Source organism: Triturus cristatus, chromosome 9, assembly GCF_964204655.1.
Source record: "Triturus cristatus chromosome 9, aTriCri1.1, whole genome shotgun sequence".
Classification (NCBI taxonomy): Eukaryota; Metazoa; Chordata; class Amphibia; order Caudata; family Salamandridae; genus Triturus; species Triturus cristatus.
In genome coordinates this window covers 901,163,313-901,183,180 of record NC_140592.1, presented here as the reverse complement: position 1 = coordinate 901,183,180, position 19,868 = coordinate 901,163,313, and the positions used below count along the sequence as shown (strand labels likewise).

General features: G+C 50.4%; 1 protein-coding gene across 1 annotated transcript in view; it reads left to right on the top strand.

Annotated features, from left to right (window-relative positions):
* Positions 1-16,525, top strand: part of PAPOLA (poly(A) polymerase alpha) — an 868,351-nt gene extending 851,826 nt beyond the window's left edge. Inside the window, exon 22 of the mRNA XM_085626434.1 lies at positions 14,458-16,525. Within this exon, the coding sequence (XP_085482560.1) occupies positions 14,458-14,553 (96 nt within the window). The 3' untranslated portion in view covers positions 14,554-16,525. The remainder of the gene's footprint in view (positions 1-14,457) is intronic.
* Positions 16,526-19,868: the final 3,343 nt, after the last annotated feature.

The window sequence follows — 19,868 nt, the reverse complement described above, 5'->3', positions numbered from 1 at the left end:
CTCTTGTAATACTATGCTCCGGAAGTGTTGTCAACCATTAAAATCACCACGCGTAAAAGGCCTGGACACCAGCCCCACAGTGCTGTTGCTGTTTGAGTCCTTGACTACCAAGCAAATTAACTACTACTCTGAGGCTCTGCCCCACCCGTTCACCTCTTATAAGAACCCTTTGGCTTCACCCTGCATGTTACTGACCTTGTGAGGCAGTAAACTGAGGGAGAGCCCTTTGCACGTAATGTAATCTTCTTGAGACTCTCTGCTCATGCTAGCTAGCAGGGAAGCCCTGCAGACGACGTAGTCAGCTGCAGTGTGTCTTGACAGCAAATACAGGGTTCCCCTCAATGGCTTGTTGTAATTGCAGCTTCCTTCAAGAGTGGACCTCTGTCCGCATAGACAAGTAGTAACAGACTACAGGAGGTAGCCCATAAACCCTAAAGAGACCAGGGCAATAATCTGTAACAAACAACGTCTCAAGAGTATTATTCAAAGGACAAATATACATATATGTGTGGTGACACCGTTAATTGCACAGGATTGAATCCATAGGGGAAACAAACCAGGGAAACATTTCATGTAAATGTAGAGAATAAGGACTCTAAGAAGCTGGAGTAGTTCAGCAAGCGGTTGTTCTCTTCAGCCAGCTTAGGGCTGCGGTCGGTGAACACCGCCTGCCTATTGGGTCGCTATTCCCATGCGGTGTGGGATACAGTTGCACAGGTGTTGCCTCAGTGTCCTGAAGAGACCCAAGCTGTGCTGTCCCGTCCCAAGCTGTTGCCTAAGTTCGCCATTCGTTGTGGGTTGGACACCGCAGACTCACTAGGTAGAGCAATTGCTACGACTGTAGCGCTTCGTCGCCACGCCTGGTTGAGATCTACCGGGTTCTTGCCAGATGTCCAAGGCTCCCTCATGTACATGCCCTTTGATGGCGCTCGTCTGTTTGGCGATAAAGGTCGCGGGCCACGGCCAAGTCCTTATGTCTTTCCACGAAAAGCCCAGCCACTCCTGGTTTTCGTTCCTTTCGTGGCCACGGAAGGGGTGCCCAGGCACGGTCCTTCAGCAAGCCTGTGCAGACCCAGCCTCAGCGCGGTCACGGTTTCTGCAGGAGCGGGTACGGGAATCAGTGTGGGGGTCAGTCCACCTCCGCTGCTTCTACATCCAAACCTTCCTAATCCGAGGCTTGGGGACACCCCACGCCAGTGGGTGGCAGGATCCGCCATCACCTTCTCCACTGGCACGTTATCACATCGGACAAGTGGGTGTCGCAGATCATCCGCAAGGGTTCAATCCACCCCTCCAGCCATGCCACCTCAGTACCACCGCATGTCGGGGGAACACTTGGCACTTCTCCAGCAGGAAGTCACAGCCCTCTTAGCCAAGGAGGCCATCGAGTGCGTTCCTGGGCCAGAAGTAGGACGTGGTTGTTATTCCCACTACCTTCTGGTCCCCAAGAAGGACAAGGGGGGTTTGGACCTTGGACCTCGAACGTCAATCGCTTCCTCCGGAAGGAGAAGTTCAAGATGTTGACTCTGGCTCAGGTCTTGGCTGCCCTCGACATTGGAGACTGGATTGTAGCGTTAGACTTGCAGGACGCATATTTTCACATCGCCGTCCTGCCGGCCCACCGGTGTTACCTGCGGTTCACAGTTTGCCATGCTCGCCTTCGGCCTTACCAGCGTCCCTCGGGTGTTCACGAAGGTGATGGCCGTGCTCGCAGCTCATCTGCGCAGGTCCGGGTATTGTCTTCCCCTACCTCGACGACTGGCTGTTGAAGCCGGGTTCGCCCCAGGCAGTCGTCTCCCACCTCCAGACTACGGCTGGACTCCTGCATTTGCTGGGGTTCTCCATCAACGTGCCGAAGTTGCACCGGATTCCCTCTCAGAAGCTCCTCTTCATCGGAGCGGTTCTGGACTCGGCGCACTTTCGGGTTTATCCTCTCGAGCAGCAAGTCTGGGATATTCAGGCGATGATGCCTATCTTTCAGCCTCTATCCCAGGTTTGTCAGGATGACCTTCCGGCTACTGGGCCTGATGGCCTCCTGCATCCTGTTAGTGGATCATGCCAGATGGCATATGCGGGCTCTGCAGTGGGACCTCAAGTTCCAGTGGGCACAGCATCAGGGCAACCTGTCCGATCACGTCCAGATCTCGGCGGGCACTGCACTTCAATTGCAGTGGTGGCTGACGAATCTCGATTGGGTCAATGGCAGATCCCTCTCCCTTCCCCAACCGGAACACAAAGTTGTGACTGATGCGTCCCTTCTGGGCTGGGGTGGCCACGTGGGAGAGGCGGAGATCAGAGGACTCTGGTCCACGGCAGAGTCCAGGCTCCATATCAACCTTCTGGAGCTTCGGGCGATCCGACTTGCACTGAAGACATTCCTTCCCTCTGTCAAGCGAAAAGTAGTGCAGGTGTTCAGACAACACCACCGCCATGTGGTACTGCAACAAACAGGGCGAGGTAGGGTCATGGAGCCTATGGCAGCTCTGCACCTCTGAACATGGCTAGAACTATCAGGGCATTTCCCTGGTGGTTCAACACTTGGCAGGTTCTCTGAACGCCAGGGCGGACGAACTCAGCCGCCGGTGCATGATGGATCACGAATGGCGTCTGAACTCGGACGTGGCGCAAGGTCTCTTTCAGCAGTGGGGAGAACCTTGGTTAGATCTATTGGCCACCGAAGAGAACGAGCCATGTCATCAGTTTTGCGCATTGGAATTTCCAAGGCGGCACTCGCTAGGCTACTCTTTTCGTCGCAAGTGGAGTTATGGTCTACTATACGCCTTTCCGCCTATACCACTTCTACCCATAGTGCTGAAGATCAAGCGCGACCGGGCCCAAGTCATCCTTGTGACTCCGGACTGGGCTCGAAGAGTATGGTATCCTGAGCTACTCAGCATGGCTATCAATTTCCCGATCCAACTGCCTCTTCGGGAGGATCTTCTGTCGCAGCAACAGGGGACGGTCCTCCACCCGAACCTGTCCAGCCTCCACCTCCTTGCGTGGAGATTGAGCGGCGGCAGTTGACTTCTTTTGACCTGCCTCCTGAAGTTTGTGATGTAATCTTGGCAGCCAGGTGTACCTCCACTTAGCCGGTACACGCCTGCAGGTGGAATAAGTTTGTGGCATGGTGCACAGCAAAGGCTGTGGATCCCCTTTCTGCTCCTCTTTCAGAGCTCCTTCTATTCCTCCTTTCTTTGGCCCAGCAGGTCTCTGATCTCAGCACTATTAAGGGCTATCTTTCGGCCATTTCAGACTTTTTACGGCTTCCAGATCAACCTTCCTTTTTCAAGTCCCCGGTTGTAAATAGATTCTTGGAAGGCATTACTCATCTTTTTCCTCCTGTTCCATTCATAATGCCTCAGTGTAACTTGAATCTGGTTCTGGCATATCTGATGTGTGCTCCCTTTGAGCCCCTTCACAACTGTCCTCTTAGTCTTCTCACTTTAAAGACAGCTTTCCTGGTGGCCATCACTTCTGCCAGAAGAGTGAGTGAGCTCCAGGCTCTTTCTTCTAAACCTCCTTGTCCATCCGGGCAAAGTGGTTCTAAGAACTCGTCCATCTTTTCTGCCGAAGGTTGTCACTGCCTTTCATGTCAGGCAGACCATCACTTTGCCCACCTTCCTTCCGCCTCCGCATCCCTCAAAAGAGGAAGAGAGGCTCCACCGTCTGGACCCAAAAAGTGCGCTCTCATTCTACCTGAACCGCACACAACAGTTCCGGGTGGATGACCAGCTCTTTGTTGGCTACTTGGGTGCCAAGAAAGGTCGGGCTGTGCACAAGCGGACATCTCTCAGTGGGTCGTTCTATGCATAAAGGCTTGTTATTCTTTGGCTTAAAGGGAGCCTCCGGTGGGGCTGCGTGCCCATTCTACCAGGGCGACAGCAGCCACTACTGCTTTGGGACGGGGGGTTCAATTGCATGACATCTGTCAGGCAGCTACATGGGCCTCGCACAAGTTTACCAAGCATTACTGGCTGGACAGCCAAGTCCGAAGAGAGGGCTTCTTTGGCCGTTCTGTTCTCCAGGACTTTCTGGTGTGATCTTGGTTCGCAGACTCACCATTGGGGTCGGTATTGCTTGGGTATCTATTCTAAGGTGAGGAATCTATCACTACGTGTTTCTTTCAGATGCACAAGTTACTTACCTTCGGTAACGATATATCTGTAAGAAACATTAGTAGTGATAGATTCCTTACCGTCCCACCCATCCTCCCCGTTCTGCGAACTGATTACTATGGTTAAGGTCATCCCTTTGAGGGCCCTAGTTTCATGGCACCAGTGGTCAGTTTCTTGCATGGCTCTGCGTTCCTGGCGCGGAAAGTTGTGTACAGAACTGACGTCAGCTGGGGGTAATTCTAAGGTAAGGAATCTATCGCTACTGATGTTTCTTACAGATATATCGTTACCGAAGGTATGTAACTTGTGCATTTGGTGTTAACGTTTCTTATGTGTTCCCCTTTCGAACGCATGCAGAGCTGATCTTTAAGGCTTCTGATGGTTAAGACAGCCTTATCTGATAGACGTCTAGCCGCAGATTCCTTAACTTGGAAAATCCCCAGGCGTCAGACTGGTCCGAAAATGTTTGCGCAGCAACACCTCTGTGCACTGGGTGGCTGCGCCGTACGGCTCCACCCTGACGTCGTCCATAGAGGTGACGTCAGCGGAGCCATATATGCCCCGCGCTCGGTGCGCCAACATCAGTTTTCTTCTTTTCTGCGTCACGACGCGGACCCTGGAAACCAGCAGTTCCTGGCCTTGTTTTGGGCCTTTTCGGCACCGTTGGTGTCGTACCGGAACAGTGTGCAATGCCCTCCGGGTTCAAAGCCTGTGAGGCCTGTGCGCGTCAGATGTCTGGCACTGACCCGCACCTTATTTGCATGTGGTGCCTTGATGTGCACCACGATTCCAAACAATGCGGCGACTGTCAACAGATGAAGCTGAAGTCCCTACGGGAACACTGTATGAAGTTGTTGGCCGCACGGCTGTCCGGCCCAACTTCTTCCCGTCCTCGATGCCGCTCCTGGTGCCCTAAAAAAGGTAAGCGGAGCCACAAGCGTCCACTGAGGTCCACCTCTCATAGGCGTGCTGCTGGCGCCCATTCCTCTTGTAAGGGGTCATCTACGGGCGCCCGGAGGTCACCTCCTCCATACCCTCCTTTTCCAGGAGTTGGAGCGACGCACGCCCAAATGGAGGACTACTCCTGCGCTCTTCAGGCCTACTTTGAGTCCCCCTCTCTCCCTGGAGTGCCTTCGGGCCTCACAGAGGCGGAGGGTACTCCGGCCAGGCCCTCGTCGGCAGATCCTTCCCCGACCAGGGTTGTGTGCACTGACTGGAGCCGAGGCGACGACGTTGGGCCGTGGCCCAGTCCATCCTGGTCGCTCTAGCACATACCGCCAGTCAGCGCATAGCCCTGGGCAGCTTCCTGCACGTGCTGCGTTGGCGACGCTGGGCGCGACGCCAGGCTAACACCGCCAGTCAACGCATAACCCTGGGCGGCTTCCTGCGCGGACGGAGGGAGCGGCGTCGAAGAGCCGGGCACCACGTCAGACCCAATGACTGGCTCGGCGTCCAAACCCACACCAAGCTCTAAGCCTGATCCCAGGTTTGGGGCAACACATCATCCGATGTCGGTCGAGGTAGCGTCCATCGTATAGGCTGTCTGTCCAGCCGACTCCAACATGGCACCCGCCGACGCCGCTGTGGACGCATCCCTCGCCGCCGGTGTCCATTCGTTCATCGACACCGGCATCCATGCCTGGGGTTGACCTCCCTCCGGATTCCTCGTTTCTGTCCCCTCAGTGGGGTCAGGCGACTCTGGTATCAGCTACAGCCTTTTCGGAGGCTGCTGCTGCTTCCCCTGGTTGGGGCCACTGGTGCAGGTCCCTAGTGTGGCATGGCCTTTGGGTCGTTCCCCAGCCCCGCTCTTTATGGCAACTGGGAGAATAAGCCTCCAACCGTCTCCTACAGACGGCCTCTTGTCCCCTCCTAGGGTGACTACTGAGCTAGGGGCCGCCTATGCGCGGACTATCATCCGGGCAGCTGCTATCCTCTGCTTTCAGCCTCCTGTGGTACCCCTCATCCCAGATCACTTAATGGATCTGCTCCATCTCTAGCCCATTACCGTGGAGCCGTTGCTACCCCTTGTGGGTGGTTTATTAGAAGCCCAGCGTGGCGCGCGAGTACGGCCCTCTTCCGGAGCCCCGGTTGATCGGGCCATTGCTGGTAGGCACCATCCCGGGGGATCCACTTTGCCTGTCCCTCCACCCTACCGCTCATGGCCTGATAATTCAGGCGGCCTTTGGGTTGCAGGACTCCTCCACTTTGCCCTTGTTTCCTTCCACTTGGGAATCCAGGTGGCTGGATGCATGTGGAAGAAAGCTGTTTTGCTGATTCTAGCGCGGCCATTCGCGCTTTAAACACTACATGCGTGTTTGCACGTGCGTCCTCTGCACTCTGGGACTCTGTGGCTAACCTTCTACCTTCCCTTCCGGAGGAATTGCGCCCTGAGTTACTCCGTCTTGTCCTTCACGGCAAGGAAATGGCTAATTTTTCAATACGCTCCTCCCTGGATACCACAGACTCTGTGGGCCGTGCTCTTGCACGGTCGGCGTTGCGCCGTCATGCCTGGATGTGTGACAGTCGCTTCCCTGATAATATTCGGGAGAGCCTCCAAGACATGCCGTTTAATGGAATAGACCTTTTTGGGTCCCACCCTGACTCGGCGATCTCCAGGCTTCTGTCAGGGCTACCGTAATTCTGCCATGCCACTGACTGCTTGACTTTTCTTCTTCGTTGCGGTCTTCCTTTACATACCAGTTTTTATCAGAGGTGGGTTGGTGCCTCTGTATTGTCTGTATAGCCGTATTGGTGGGTTGTTTTTGTTTCAAATCCTCTGTCTGTTTTGCCAAGAGGACCCCTTCTTGCCAGGGGTTGACCCTTGCCCTATGTGGCGTATTGGCTGGTGGCAGGTGTCTGCCTTCGTACTCTCCTGTCGAGTTTTCAATATGGGTATCCCTCTGGGGCTCATATACCTCTTTTTACTGCATCCTGCAGGGTCGCATCACTCGGTCTGTAGTGCTTCTACTCCAGGTCTAGGTGTATGCTGTGTGGTATCTACCTCACATAGCCTGGCATCTTGCTTTTGTCCTATGGTCCGTCTTTTGGTTCCAGCCCCTTCTGGGTTGTTCTCCCAAGTAGGAAGTTGCCGTGGGCCTCTCTGTTGTAGGTTGTTATGGCCTTTTGGCTTATTCCCCAACAGTTTTCTCCACATCCCCGCTGCTTTCGCGCAGGGATTTCTATGTTCCACTAGCATTCTTAAATGCGGCGGACTCGTGGAGACGGTTCTCCTTGAACTCCGCTCTTCCTGGCGTCTAGGACCCGTGAGTTGGCCCTAAGTACTCCCTTGTTAGGCTAGTCTTTTCTTATAAATTGTCCTGCGAGGGGACTGTTCTCTCTCTTCCGGACTGCCGGCTAACGTTGCTTACAGCCTGGCCTAGTTCCACTTTGTGTAACTGCGGGTACTTTTTAGCGTACCCTAGTGCCTGGGTTGGGCCGGGTTTCAGCATCTTCTTGAGGCTGTTTCTGCGCCATGTTCTTCCTCATGGCTTGTGCTGCCCGTTGCCGCCTTGCTATTGAACGCATCTCAGCTGTTCCTGCTGTCTTGCTTCCTGGTGTTCCTCCTGGCCGCGTAGGAGTGTCTTTCGGGCTGTGTATGGGCATCCTTTCAATGCACTCCACATGTCTGACTGGCAAGGATCTCCGCAGTATTCTTCCTCTGTGGTACATGTGAGGGTGCTACGCGTTCTCTCCACCATACCACTTAACCAGTCCTTTGGGTTGGCTTGTCGACTGCCGCATCCTGCGGTTCTTTCGTGCCATGAGGTTCAGTTCTACTTCCTGCGAGGTGCTGATCTATCTTTTCACGCTAGTTTCTTTGCTGGGTGTGTTTTTCTTCCATGTCGGCCATTGACGTTATTCCCCAGGCGTCAGTCTGGATCCGGAAAGTTTTCTGCTTAGCAGTAACCCTGGGCGCCAGTAGGTGGCGCAGTGCGGCTCCGCGCCCGTCACTAGCGTTGTGCGCGCCGGGATGACGTCACGGAGGCTACTTAGGCAAAACCCATGCGCGCTGATGTCAGTTCTATCTTTTTCCGCGCCGAAAGCTCAGATCCGGATTGAGCACGTACCTCGGTCAATTTTTTACCACTTTTTTTTAGACTTTTTGTCTCCTTCTCTTGTTTCCTGGTACACTTAGGGATGCCCGGCTTTAAGTCTTATGGGTCGTGCCACCGTAATGTGGCGGACCCCCATGATGTCTGCCTCTACTGCCTGGAGAACAACCACGACTCCCGGGATTGTCGGGACTGCCATGCCATGGCCCGAAGGCATTATGGGAGCGGCGCGAGAAGTTGCTGGAGGTCCAGCACTCCTCTCACCGCCGCTGTGGGTCTAGGGGCTGTTTGCGGGACCGCAGCCGTCACTCCTCGGACTCTAGGTCTTCACCTTCAGATTCCAGTAAGCGACGCCATAAGAAGTCGAAGAAGCGTGTTTGCTCTCCGAGGTCCACCTGTCGCTCCCTCGAGGTAGACGAGGGAGACAGGGGCTCCGCCCCTGCGGCTTCTCTGGAGCCTGGGAGTCCTGCGGCCTACCCGCTATACCAGGGTCCGTCGGCGACTCCCGAACAGAGGCAAGAGTTTCTTGCTGCCTTGGACCGCCTGTTTAGGCCTTGTATTCCCGCTGGTGTGCCTGCGGGCCCTGCGGCCCCGTGTCCAGCTCCTGTTGACCCAGCGGCATCGCCTCCGGCGCCAACCGCGGAGCCACTGAATCCAGAGCCCGCGACTCCTGCGCCACAAGGTGCAACGCCGCTGGCTCCGGCCCCCGAGCTGCCCTTGGATCCGGCCCCAGCGCCGCCCCTGGCTCCGGCCCCAGCGCCGCCACAGGCGCCTCACTGGGTGCCGTTTATCCCACCCCTCCCCCAGCTCTCAGACCATTTCGGTTCAACCTGGGACCCTCATTGGGATCTGGTTCCGGGTCCTTCTACCCCGGAGCCGGATGAGGACTGGGACAGCTCAGAGGACCCCCTTGTGCGGTAGGTTTGGGTGGATCACCTTCAAGATGCCGGTGAACTTGATGTGTCTTCTGACCCGGGGTTTGCCTCGCCTCCGCCTACTATGGAGGAGGGCGCTTCCTAATCTATGGTGCTGCGTCGATACGCGGAGACTCTCCATCTCGACCTCCCTACAGTGGCCCTTAAAACCAACCTCCTTACCGAGGAGCCGCTGCTGCCTTTCTATGAGGCCCTTACCGAAGTCCTCTTGGGTACTTGGTTGTGGCCGGCCTCAGGGGTGCAGGTGGATAAGAACGTTGCTAGGCGTCATCACCCGGTGCCTGGTGATCCCGCCTTCTTGACCACTCACCCCATGCCTGAAAGCCTGGTCATTCAGACATCGACCTCGCAGAGTGCCTTTTCCTCGGCTCCGCCGGATAAGAACTCTAGGAGGCTGGACCAATATGGCAAGAGGTTGTTATCCTCCGCCAGTTTGTGGTTGAGGTCGGTTAATACCGCCTGCTTATTGGGCCGTTAGTCCCACGCTGTGTGGGATTCGGTGGCAGAGGTTCTGCTTCAGTGCTCTGAGGAGGTCCAGGCTGTCCTTTGCCAAGCAATTGCGGAGGACAAGGATGCGGCGAAGTTTGCCATCAGGTGTGGTTTGGACACCGCTGATTCGTTGGGCAGGGCGATTTCCACGATGGTGGCGTTGCGGCGCCACGCCTGGTTGAGTTCTTCTGGGTTCTCACCCGATGTCCAGAGCTCGCTCATGGACATGCTCTTCAATGGCTCCCGCCTCTTTGGTGATAAGGCTGACAATGCCCTGGAGCGCTTTAAAGACTCTCGTGCCATGGCCAAGTCTTTGGGTCTTTCCTCGAAAAACCCTGCCCCGACAGGGTTCGTTCATTTCATGGCCAGGGCAAGGGTACCCAGGCGCGCTCTTCCTGCAAGCCTGTGCAGAACCAGCCTCAGCGAGGCCGCGGACGTGGGTTCCGCAGAGGCGGGTCTGGTAACCTGCGTGGGGTTCAGTCCACTTCCACCCGCGCTGCTTCTGCCTTGAAACCTTCCTAATCCAGGTTTTTAGGGAGCACCCCACGCCAGTGGGTGGCAGGGTTCACCTCCACCCCTGGCATGAGATCACGTCGGACAAGTGGGTGCTGCAGGTAATCTGCCATGGTTACTCGCTCCCCTTTCTGTCCTCCCCTCCAGCCATGCCACCTCGATACCACCGCATGTCGGGGATCATTTGGCTCTTCTCTGTCAGGAAGTCTCGATCCTCCTGGCCGAGGGGGCCATCGAGAGCGTTCCTGGGCCAGAAGTAGTACGTGGTTGTTATTCCCACTACTTTACTGGTCCCAAAGAAGGACAAGGAGGGCTTGCGCCCCATCTTGGACCTCCGGGACGTCAATCGCTTCCTCCGGAAGGAGAAGTTCAAGATCTTCACTCTGGCTCAGGTCCTGACTGCCCTGGACCCTGGAGACTGGATGATAGCGTTGGACTTGCAGGACGCCTTTTTTCACATCCCTGTCCTGCCGGGCCACTGGTGTTACCTGTGGTATATGGTGGGCCAGGAGCATTTTCAGTTTGCCGTGCTCCCCTTCGACCTTACCAGCGCCCCTCGGGTGTTCCCGAAAGTGATGGCGGGGGTCGCAGCTCATCTGCGCAGGTCCGGGGTGTCTGTCTTCCCCTACCTCGACGACTGGCTGTTGAAGGTGGGTTCGCCCCAGGCAGTTGTCTCCCACCTCCAGACTACGGCCGACCTCCTGCATCTGCTGGGGTTCTCCATCAATGTGCCGAAGTCGCACCTGAGTCCCTCTCAGAAGCTCCCTTTCATCGGAGCGGTTCTGGATTTGACGCTGTTTTGGGTTTATCCTCCCGAACAGCGAGTCCGGGATATTCAGGCTATGGTTCTGATCTTTCCGCCTCTTTCCCGGGTTTGTCATGATGACACTCCAGCTGCTGGACCTGATGGCCTCCTGCATCCCGCTGGTGCTGCATGCCAGATGGCATATGCGGGCTCTGCAGTGGGAGCTGAAGTTCCAGTGGGCGCAGCATCAGGGCAGCTTGTCCGATCCTATCCAGATCTCGGAGGGCACTGCACGGCAATTGCATTGGTGGCTCACGAATCGCGATTGGGTCCGTGGCAGATCCCTCTCCCTTCCCCAACCGGAGCACACAGTAGTGAAGGATGCGTCCCTCCTGGGTTGGGGAGGCCACATGGGAGAGGCAGAGATCAGAGGCCTCTAGTGTCCGGCGGAGTCCCGGCTCCATATCAACCTTCTGGAGCTGCGGGTGATCCGGCTTGCACAGAAGGCATTCCTTCCCTCTGTCCGGGGAAGTGTAGTGCAGGTGTTCACGGACAACACCACCGCCATGTGGTATTGCAACAAACCGGGCGGGGTGGGGTCCTGGACCCTATGTCGGGAGGCTCTGCGCCTCTGGACGTGGCTGGGACATCAAGGCATTACCTTGGTGGTTCAACACATGGCAGGTTGTCTGAACGCCAGGGCAGAAGAACTCGGCCGCTGGTGCATGGTGGATCACGAGTGACATCTGAACTCGGAGGTGGCGCAAGGTCTCTTTCTGCAGTGGGGAGAGCCTTGGTTAGATCTATTCGCCACCGAAGAGAATGTGCAATGCCATCAGTTCTGCGCGTTGGAATTTCCAAGGCGGCACTCGCTCTGAGACGCTTTTCGTCTCGAGTGGAGCTGCGGCCTGTTGTACGCCTTTCCGCCTATACCACTTCTGCCCAGAGTGCTGAAGATCAGGCGCGACCGGGCTCACGTTATTCTTGTGGCTCCGGACTGGGCTCGAAAAGTATGGTATCCCGAGCTACTCAGTATGAGCATCGATCCCCCGATCCGTCTGCCTCTTCGGGAGGATCTTCTGTCGCAGCAGCAGTGAACGGTCCTCCACCCGAACCTGTCCAGCCTCCACCTCCATGCTTGGAGATTGAGCGGCGACAGTTGACACCTTTCGATCTTCCTCCTGCTGTCTGTGATGTCATCCTGGCAGCCAGGCGTCCCTCCACTAAAACGATGTACGCCTGTAGGTGGAACAGATTTGTGGCATGGTGCACAGCTAAGACTGTGGATCCCCTTTCTGACCCTCTTTCTGAGGTTCTTCTGTTCCTTCTCTCTTTGGCCCAGCAGGGCTCTGCTCTGGGCACTGTTAAAGGTTATCTTTCAGCCATCTCTGCCTTTCTACGGCTTCCAGATCAGCCTTCTCTTTTTAAGTCCCTGGTTGTTAACCGTTTTCTTAAGGGCATTACGCAAACGTTCCCACCTGTGCCCTTCATAATGCATCAGTGGGACTTGAATCTTGTCTTGACTTTTCTGATGTGCGCTCCCTTTGAGCCCCTTCATAACTGTCCCTTACATCTTCTTACTCTCAAGACGGCTTTCCCGGTAGCTATCACCTCTGCCAGAAGAGTGAGTGAGCTCCAGGCTCTTTCTTCCAAACCTCCTTTTCTTTCTGTTCATCCGGACAAGGTGGTTCTGAGGACACATCATTCTTTCTTGCCAAATGTTGTCACGCCCTTCCACATCGGGCAGACCATCACTTTGCCCACCTTTTTTACGCCTCCTTCAAGGGAAGAGGAGCGGCTCCACCGTCAGGACCCCAAACGTGCGCTCGCATTCTATCTGCAGCGTACATAGCAGTTCCGGGTGGATGATCAGCTTTGTTGGCTACGTGGGCGCCAAAAGAGGTCGGCGGTGCACAAACGGACTATTTCCCGGTGGGTCGTTTTGTGCATCAAAGCCTGTTACTCCTTGGCCAAGAAGGAGCCTCCTGTGGGGCTGCGTGCCTATTCGACCAGGGCAACTGCAGCCACTATTGCCTTGGGACGCAGTGTCCCCTTGCAGGATATTTGTCAGGCACCTACGTGGGCCTCGCAGCACACGTTTACCAAGCAATGCTCCCTTGACAGTCAGGTCCGGAGAGACGGCTTCTTTGGCCGTTCTGTGCTCCGTGACTATCTGGTGTAATCTTGTTCACAGACCCACCACTGGGGTTGGTATTGCTGGGGTATCTATTCTAAGGTACGGAATCTATCACGAACATGTCTCTTTCAGATGCACAAGTTACTACTTGTGTAACGCTATATCTGTCAGAGATATTAGTTAGTGATAGATTCGTTACCGCCCCTCCCATACTCCCTGTTCTGTGAACTGATTACTAGGGTTAAGGTCATCCCCTTTTAGGGCCCTCGTTTTATGCACCAAAGGTCAGTTTCTCGCATGACTCTGCGTTTCGGCGTGGAAAGTTGTGTACAGAACTGACTTAAGCGCGCATGGGTGGCGCCTAAGTAGCCTCCGTGACGTCATCCCAGCGCGCACGCCAGTGACGTGCACGGAGCCGCACGGCGCCACCTACTGGCGTGCAGGGGTACTGCTAAGCAGAAAACTTTCCGGATCCTGACTGACGCTTGGGGAATATTCTAAGGTAAGGAATCTATCACTAACTTATGTCTCTTACAGATATATCGTTACACGAGTAGTAACTTGTGCTCTAAGTAGTAACTTCTAAAACAGCATAAAAACCACCGAACAGCATAAAGTGCACAGTGCTTTGTTTACTCTGGCCATCACATGGGCAAGGAGTCGAATCTGGAGGACACATTTTCATGGTAGGGAAGGCAACTAGATAGTGGGCAATTCCCAGTCTGAATCAAGACTTAGTCACTTCTGAGCTGCAAAGCTTTTTCAGAGGTAAATGATTATACAGGAGAACAATGAGGGCAAGATAGGCTGCAAAAATGAAAACGTTTGTACATTTAGCCTGTAGGTGTTCTCTTTGAAGAAAAGTGGTTCGGGCGCATATGACTCCCTCATATGAATAGTCAAGGATTTGAGTGCAGGCAGAGATCTCTGGAGGTCTGTTATGTGTCGATCTCTTTTTTACGTACAATGATTGATGTGTTAAGTTTGATGCTCAAACTTATTTTCATGTTATATTGTGTGTAAACAAACCGAGTAAAATCTTCAGTGTCAAGTGTGCTTTACGAAATACCATCTTTGAAAAATGATGGTGCCTACAAAAGCAAGCGTTGAGTAAACGTTTTCGAAGCATCCTATGGTGGGCGCACTAATTAGACACTTAAATACAACTTTTTTTTATTTTTTTTAACTCGATTGGTTATCAGAGTTCCTTTTATGGACAGTAGCTTAAAGGGCAGCCTGCCCAATTCCGTCGCAGTCGTCTCTCAGTCAGTCCTTCGATCACCGTTTGAATACCAGTGCCTTTCAGGATGTAAATAGAAGTCTAAATGTGTTTTGAATATGTTGGAAAGTAAAATTGTTGAAGATGACCTATTCTGAAAAGGCCTTGTAATCCTAAATCGTTTTGTCAATAGAAGAATCTTGTCAGTGCTATGTTTTGAAGCTTATCTGATGCGTGTCTTTAATTTTCCAGAGATCATCAAGTACAGACCTCTCGGATATCCCAGCTCTCCCAGAAAATCCTATCCTTGTTGTCAAGAATTCAATAAAACTGAAATTGAATCGATAAGAAAATGAAACAAAACCTCAGGGGTCCATAAACCATATTTGCCAGCTCAACGTGTCTTCAACTGCTAAAAAAAGAACTGAGGTTACAAGACTAGAACGTGACTAAAAAATGGATTTAGGCATATTTTCTGAAGCTCACACACTGGGCTGTCATCACCGCTTTGCCTGAAGTCCAGGTTAGTATGTGAAGCAGGATCATTTACTGTGTTGGCAACAGTTACATTTTGAATAATTTGTGGAATTACTGCCTTTAAAAACAATTTGTCTATGCTAGACACTTTTTGGATAGATTGTTTATTTGCAATACATCTGACGTCAGAAATCTTTCAGCCGATGATGCACTTTTATGTAATTTTTCATTTTTTTAACTGGAGGGGTAGGACTAGTTTTAGATCTGTAGTATCGCATCTTTTTTTGTTGCTTCCTTAAAAGGTTTATACCGGTAATGAACAAATTAGTTCGTACAGGGCACCTGTGCAATGTGTCACTGTATTAATATAAAGAACCTGCTTACTTAATCAAAAAGACAACGCAGTATCTTCTCTAAAAATAGGTTATAAATTTCAAAGGGTTGTCCCCACTCTGAGAAGATAACAGGGAAGTGTTTATTGAAAATAGATAAGTATTTTTGCTCTGTTTTAATTTATGTAATTATTTTGATGCATACAGATCTGTGGCCATTGTAAAATTAGCTTTCTTTTGATATGAGTTCAACTAACCATACAGGAAAAAAGTTGTTTTCCTTCGTGCATTGTTTCCAGCTTTTATACCCAAAGTGGCATCAAAAGCAATGTACATGGAAGCTTTTTCTTCAAAACATGCAGTGTACAATATATGATGAATAAAGCTTTGTGGGCTCCTGTGAAGCAATCGCCAAAATCGGTCCATTGCTGAGTGAAGTCATGGCTCATAATCTGTGCTCATGACACATCTTGCCTTGATGGGAAGTTTAGCACTAACTATGAAATAACTTTTTGTAAACTCTGTAATGGTGCTTTCTGCATTAAACTATTTAGTATTTTAAATACAAAAAAAATCCTCTTGCATCTTCCCTGACCCATAGATTTTAATAAACGTTTTATAATTTGTGCTAGTTATCAAGTGTTGTCAATAGCCATCACCTTTTGAAATCCACAGAATATATTTAAAAATATCCTCATTCCAACAAATCTCTCAAATGCACGTATAACCCTGCATTATCTGCTCTTTTTTCTTTGTTCATTTATACAGACTAACAGAGCTGACAGTGTAGAAAGAAACAGAAATGTTGATAGTATCGTCAGATGTAGATAAAACAAATGCATATCTCTTGTCTCATGATGTAGATATTGCTGAAGGGAGTTTCAGGTTGAAAAGCATGTTTATGAAAACCACCGTGTGCCCCCTTCAACATGCTCATCAATGTTATTCCTTTTGAAAATATAAACGAAAATAAGTACTTTGAACGGACATGTAAAATCATTCGAATAGCCTGAGTAGTCTTTTAGTGTTTTGTTCATGACTCCCTTGTATCTAAAGTTCTAGAATGCAAAACAGTTTGTTTCCCCATTTAAAACTCTTCCATTACCCGGTCACAACATAAGAACACGGAGGTGAAAAGGATTACTCTAACAGTTACGCGTCTAAGATGTCTGTGCGTATTATGTAGCTATCAACTTTAGGCCAACATTGTTGGGCACAAATTTATTTTTGTTATTTGTTTACCCATTGACAGATTTGCAGTTTAACTCATGCACCTCAACAACGATTTTGCCAGGCTAGAAACGTAGTATTTTCGGTGTCACAATCTCTTAAATATAGTTTTCATAATCTGGAGATCAGACTGTTGCTTTCGCATGATGTACGTAGTGTCTCATGACTGGAGTTTGCTTTGTTTTATAGTATCTGTATTCCTTGTATTTTTCAAGAGCTATTTTGTAAACAGATGATGTATTTCTCCATTGAAAACACAATAAAAACAGCACAATACAGTTTCCTCTTGTCTCGATTTTCTTTTGTTACCATTGTGCAGCAGAAAAGTGCCTTTTGTATGTTTTTTTTCGATTTTGTTTTCGATTACTGCTTCTCTTATCCTGTATCCAATGGAAGAAAAGGTGGTGTAGGAGTTAAGAAATAGTGCATGTTTCCCAGTACTCAGGCTGGCAATAAGATGATAGTTTTATTTAACATCACTTAACTATTTAATTTTAAGCACAAATTCTCTTTGTTTTGGGTGACTGTATCCTATAGTACATGTTGTGAGCTCATTGCAAAAGTAATACATGAATGTTATTGAAGGGGGACTGCCATGCCATGTTTCTTTCTTCGAGTCCATTTCATTCCGCATCGGACCTCCCCCTACTTTTTTAGGATCTATTTTTCATTCTAAAAAGGTGAAATGTACTTTTTAAGGTAGACAAGTCTGATTAATTTCGATATTGTGCTGACTGTTGGCCTCCTTTACTTTACAGTTCCTTCCATTTGTTCTCACTGCACAATAAAAGTACCACTGTTGGGATAGCCAGTGAAGTCTAACATGTGTTTAATACAAAACAGCAGAACCAGCAAGTAAAATAATGCAAGGCAATTGCTGTTGCCGTTTCTATGGACCAGAGCTTCCACCCATAACCAGTTGGAGCATTCCAAAATGTATACATTTGTCATATTTATACCCCTTTACTCAATACAAGTGGATGGAAGCAGTAACATGTGACTGGAAATTAAACTGATATTCACTAATGAGCATGTGCCAAGATTTTCTCATGAGAAAGAATGTAAGAAGACTATGACAAACTGATACTTAAGGCATAGACAAGAACCTATTCAACTGTTTCATACAACTCTTGTTTCGTTGTGCCAATCATGAGAACAATGCTTCGCTTAATACACAATGCATAAAATGTGCTGTTGATCAACATGAAATAAAATGGCTGCAGTCATTAGAAATGTGCAATACAGCATGCATACTAGGATTTTTGAGATCTTTGGGTATAAAATGACATGGCAATTTAATAATAAATTGTAATGGTACATGTTGAGGCACGCATGAGCATTAGCGTTTTTGTAATACACATGCTGACACAGATAGATACAAGGAAATTAAGTTTCTCAGTAGCACTCCCCTACCCTCAAATGTATAAAGCTGATTTGCAGGTACTAATTCAAGTGTGATGGAAGATGGATCATTAAACTAATGCATGTGTGTTAACCATAATCAACCTGGATTATTTCAATCAGTTCCAAAGATAGTCATCCACCAGTTCCAGAAGATATCAGACAACCAAGATTAGATGCCACTCACATTGAAATTAGACCCATTTTGAATTTCAAGTAGGTTCTTAACGCTGTCCTTAAAGTGGTCTATTTGTTCGTGTATACGGAGTGAGGTGTTGGAGTGATATGTACAGCCTTCAGAAAATACAACTACGCAGACTCCCCCTCCCCTTCCCCCCCCCCCCCCCCCCCCCCTCCCTCCCTTTTGGCTGCCAGAGTTGATGTAAAGCCGTTCTGCTATACAGGGGCATGTTTTTCTGGGTCACTAACTGATCAGTAATCAACTCTAGAGAAATAATGGCTGCATTGGCTACCACGTCTAGTATTTTGGCATTGTATCTAGTTTCTTGAATATCCTGCCCTGCACCGTACATAGTTAAAAGAATGGTTTCAGAAATCTCATGGCGAAACTGCCCTCTTTGGAGCGGATGAATGTTAGTGTCCAATAGCAGGGACGACGTAACCAAAGTAACAAGACTCCAGACCCCTCTTGACGTTGTCAGAGAGAAGCTTTAGTTCTAAAAATGAAATGAACATGTCCTGCTTGATTTCAGCATTTGTGAAACACCATACCAGTGGGATGTAGGTACTCATAAGGGGTTGATTCAAAGCTTAAGGTCTCTACAGCAGTGCCACATTCACTTCGTCCCACAAAGACACTTTGTTTGCCTGCTGTGCGATGCACATTAACCAGCCCTTGCTCTGACATGGCGAGATGAGTACCATCGGGTCAGTAATGGCCGGGGGGTTGTTATGCTTTACTAGTCCTTGGAAAGACTGGAGGGAGATGCTGGCAGGTTGTGCTCATGATAGAATAAATCAAGGCAAGTTTCATTTTTGTCAAGGGGCACTCATATCAAAGGCAGACTTTCCCCCCAAATTAGCAGGCAAGTGACTGCAAATCCAGCTGCAAGGAAAATTGATGGTATTTCTAGAGCAACAATACATAGGAGTTGTTCACATACACAGAGCAGTTGAGACAGGTAGGTGGGTAGTAAACAAGTTTATTTGGACAATTGTCCTTAAAACATTTTTAGAACACATAAAACAGTTACAATATAAAATTTGTTTGAACCCATCCGGCTAACCCATTACCCCACCTCCCACTATTATTCATTGGTAAGACTGTTTGACTGTTCTAGCACGCCCCTCACTTTTCGCGGACCCATCCATATCACAAACAGTGACACATGCTAGCGAATGGGAACAACTCTCTGAGTTGAAGAAAAACCGAATCCGCACAATTCTTCACGGCACGATCCTGACGGAGTATTTACGGACCAACACAGCCCCAAGGGGCTTACTAGTTACCAACGCCCCACGCATCTTTCTGGAGGATGCCACCTTCAGAAAAGACTGGGCGATGATAGCATGGCACTGTACTAGAGACTGGTTAGTCTTAATCATTAAAACAGCCGTCCGACTTTCTGAGGCGATCATGATTGAGATCACTCAAACTGAAACACAATTCAAAGCCACACTCACTGGTTTCAAAAAACGACTTGATGAACTTAACAAAGACATCAACGAGTACAAAGATAACCTCACACAGAGTAAGGTTAACCAATTTCAGAAAGACCTTAAAAAATTTGAATTCAACAAAGTATACCCCTATGCTGACCCGGCCTTTGTGTCCACACGTAGGACCGAAACTAACTCCTACGGGACAGACGATGATTCCTCAAACAGCAGTGGCTCAAGCAGCGGCAGCACTAGACCATCTAGAAGGGGCAGACAAAGAGGAAGGTCACGTCCCTTCCCTAATCAAGCGCCCTGGGCAACCTTCCCTCAACAACAAGGTGCTATGGGCCCACATCCTATACCATTCAATTACCCATTTGGCCCGCAGATGGGTTGGAATCCAGGGTTTACTTCCCCAATGTACCCCCCCAAAGCCTTTCCACAGTCTCATTTTTTAGAGAGGGGCCAAAGGGGAAAAGGCCGACGGAGAGGGAACAACCAAAGAGTACACTGGGTACAAGACGATCCAGTGGGCAACCACACACGGAGCAAACAAGCTCAGGAACTGCTGGCCTCGGGACCGAGCACTTCGACAGCCTGATC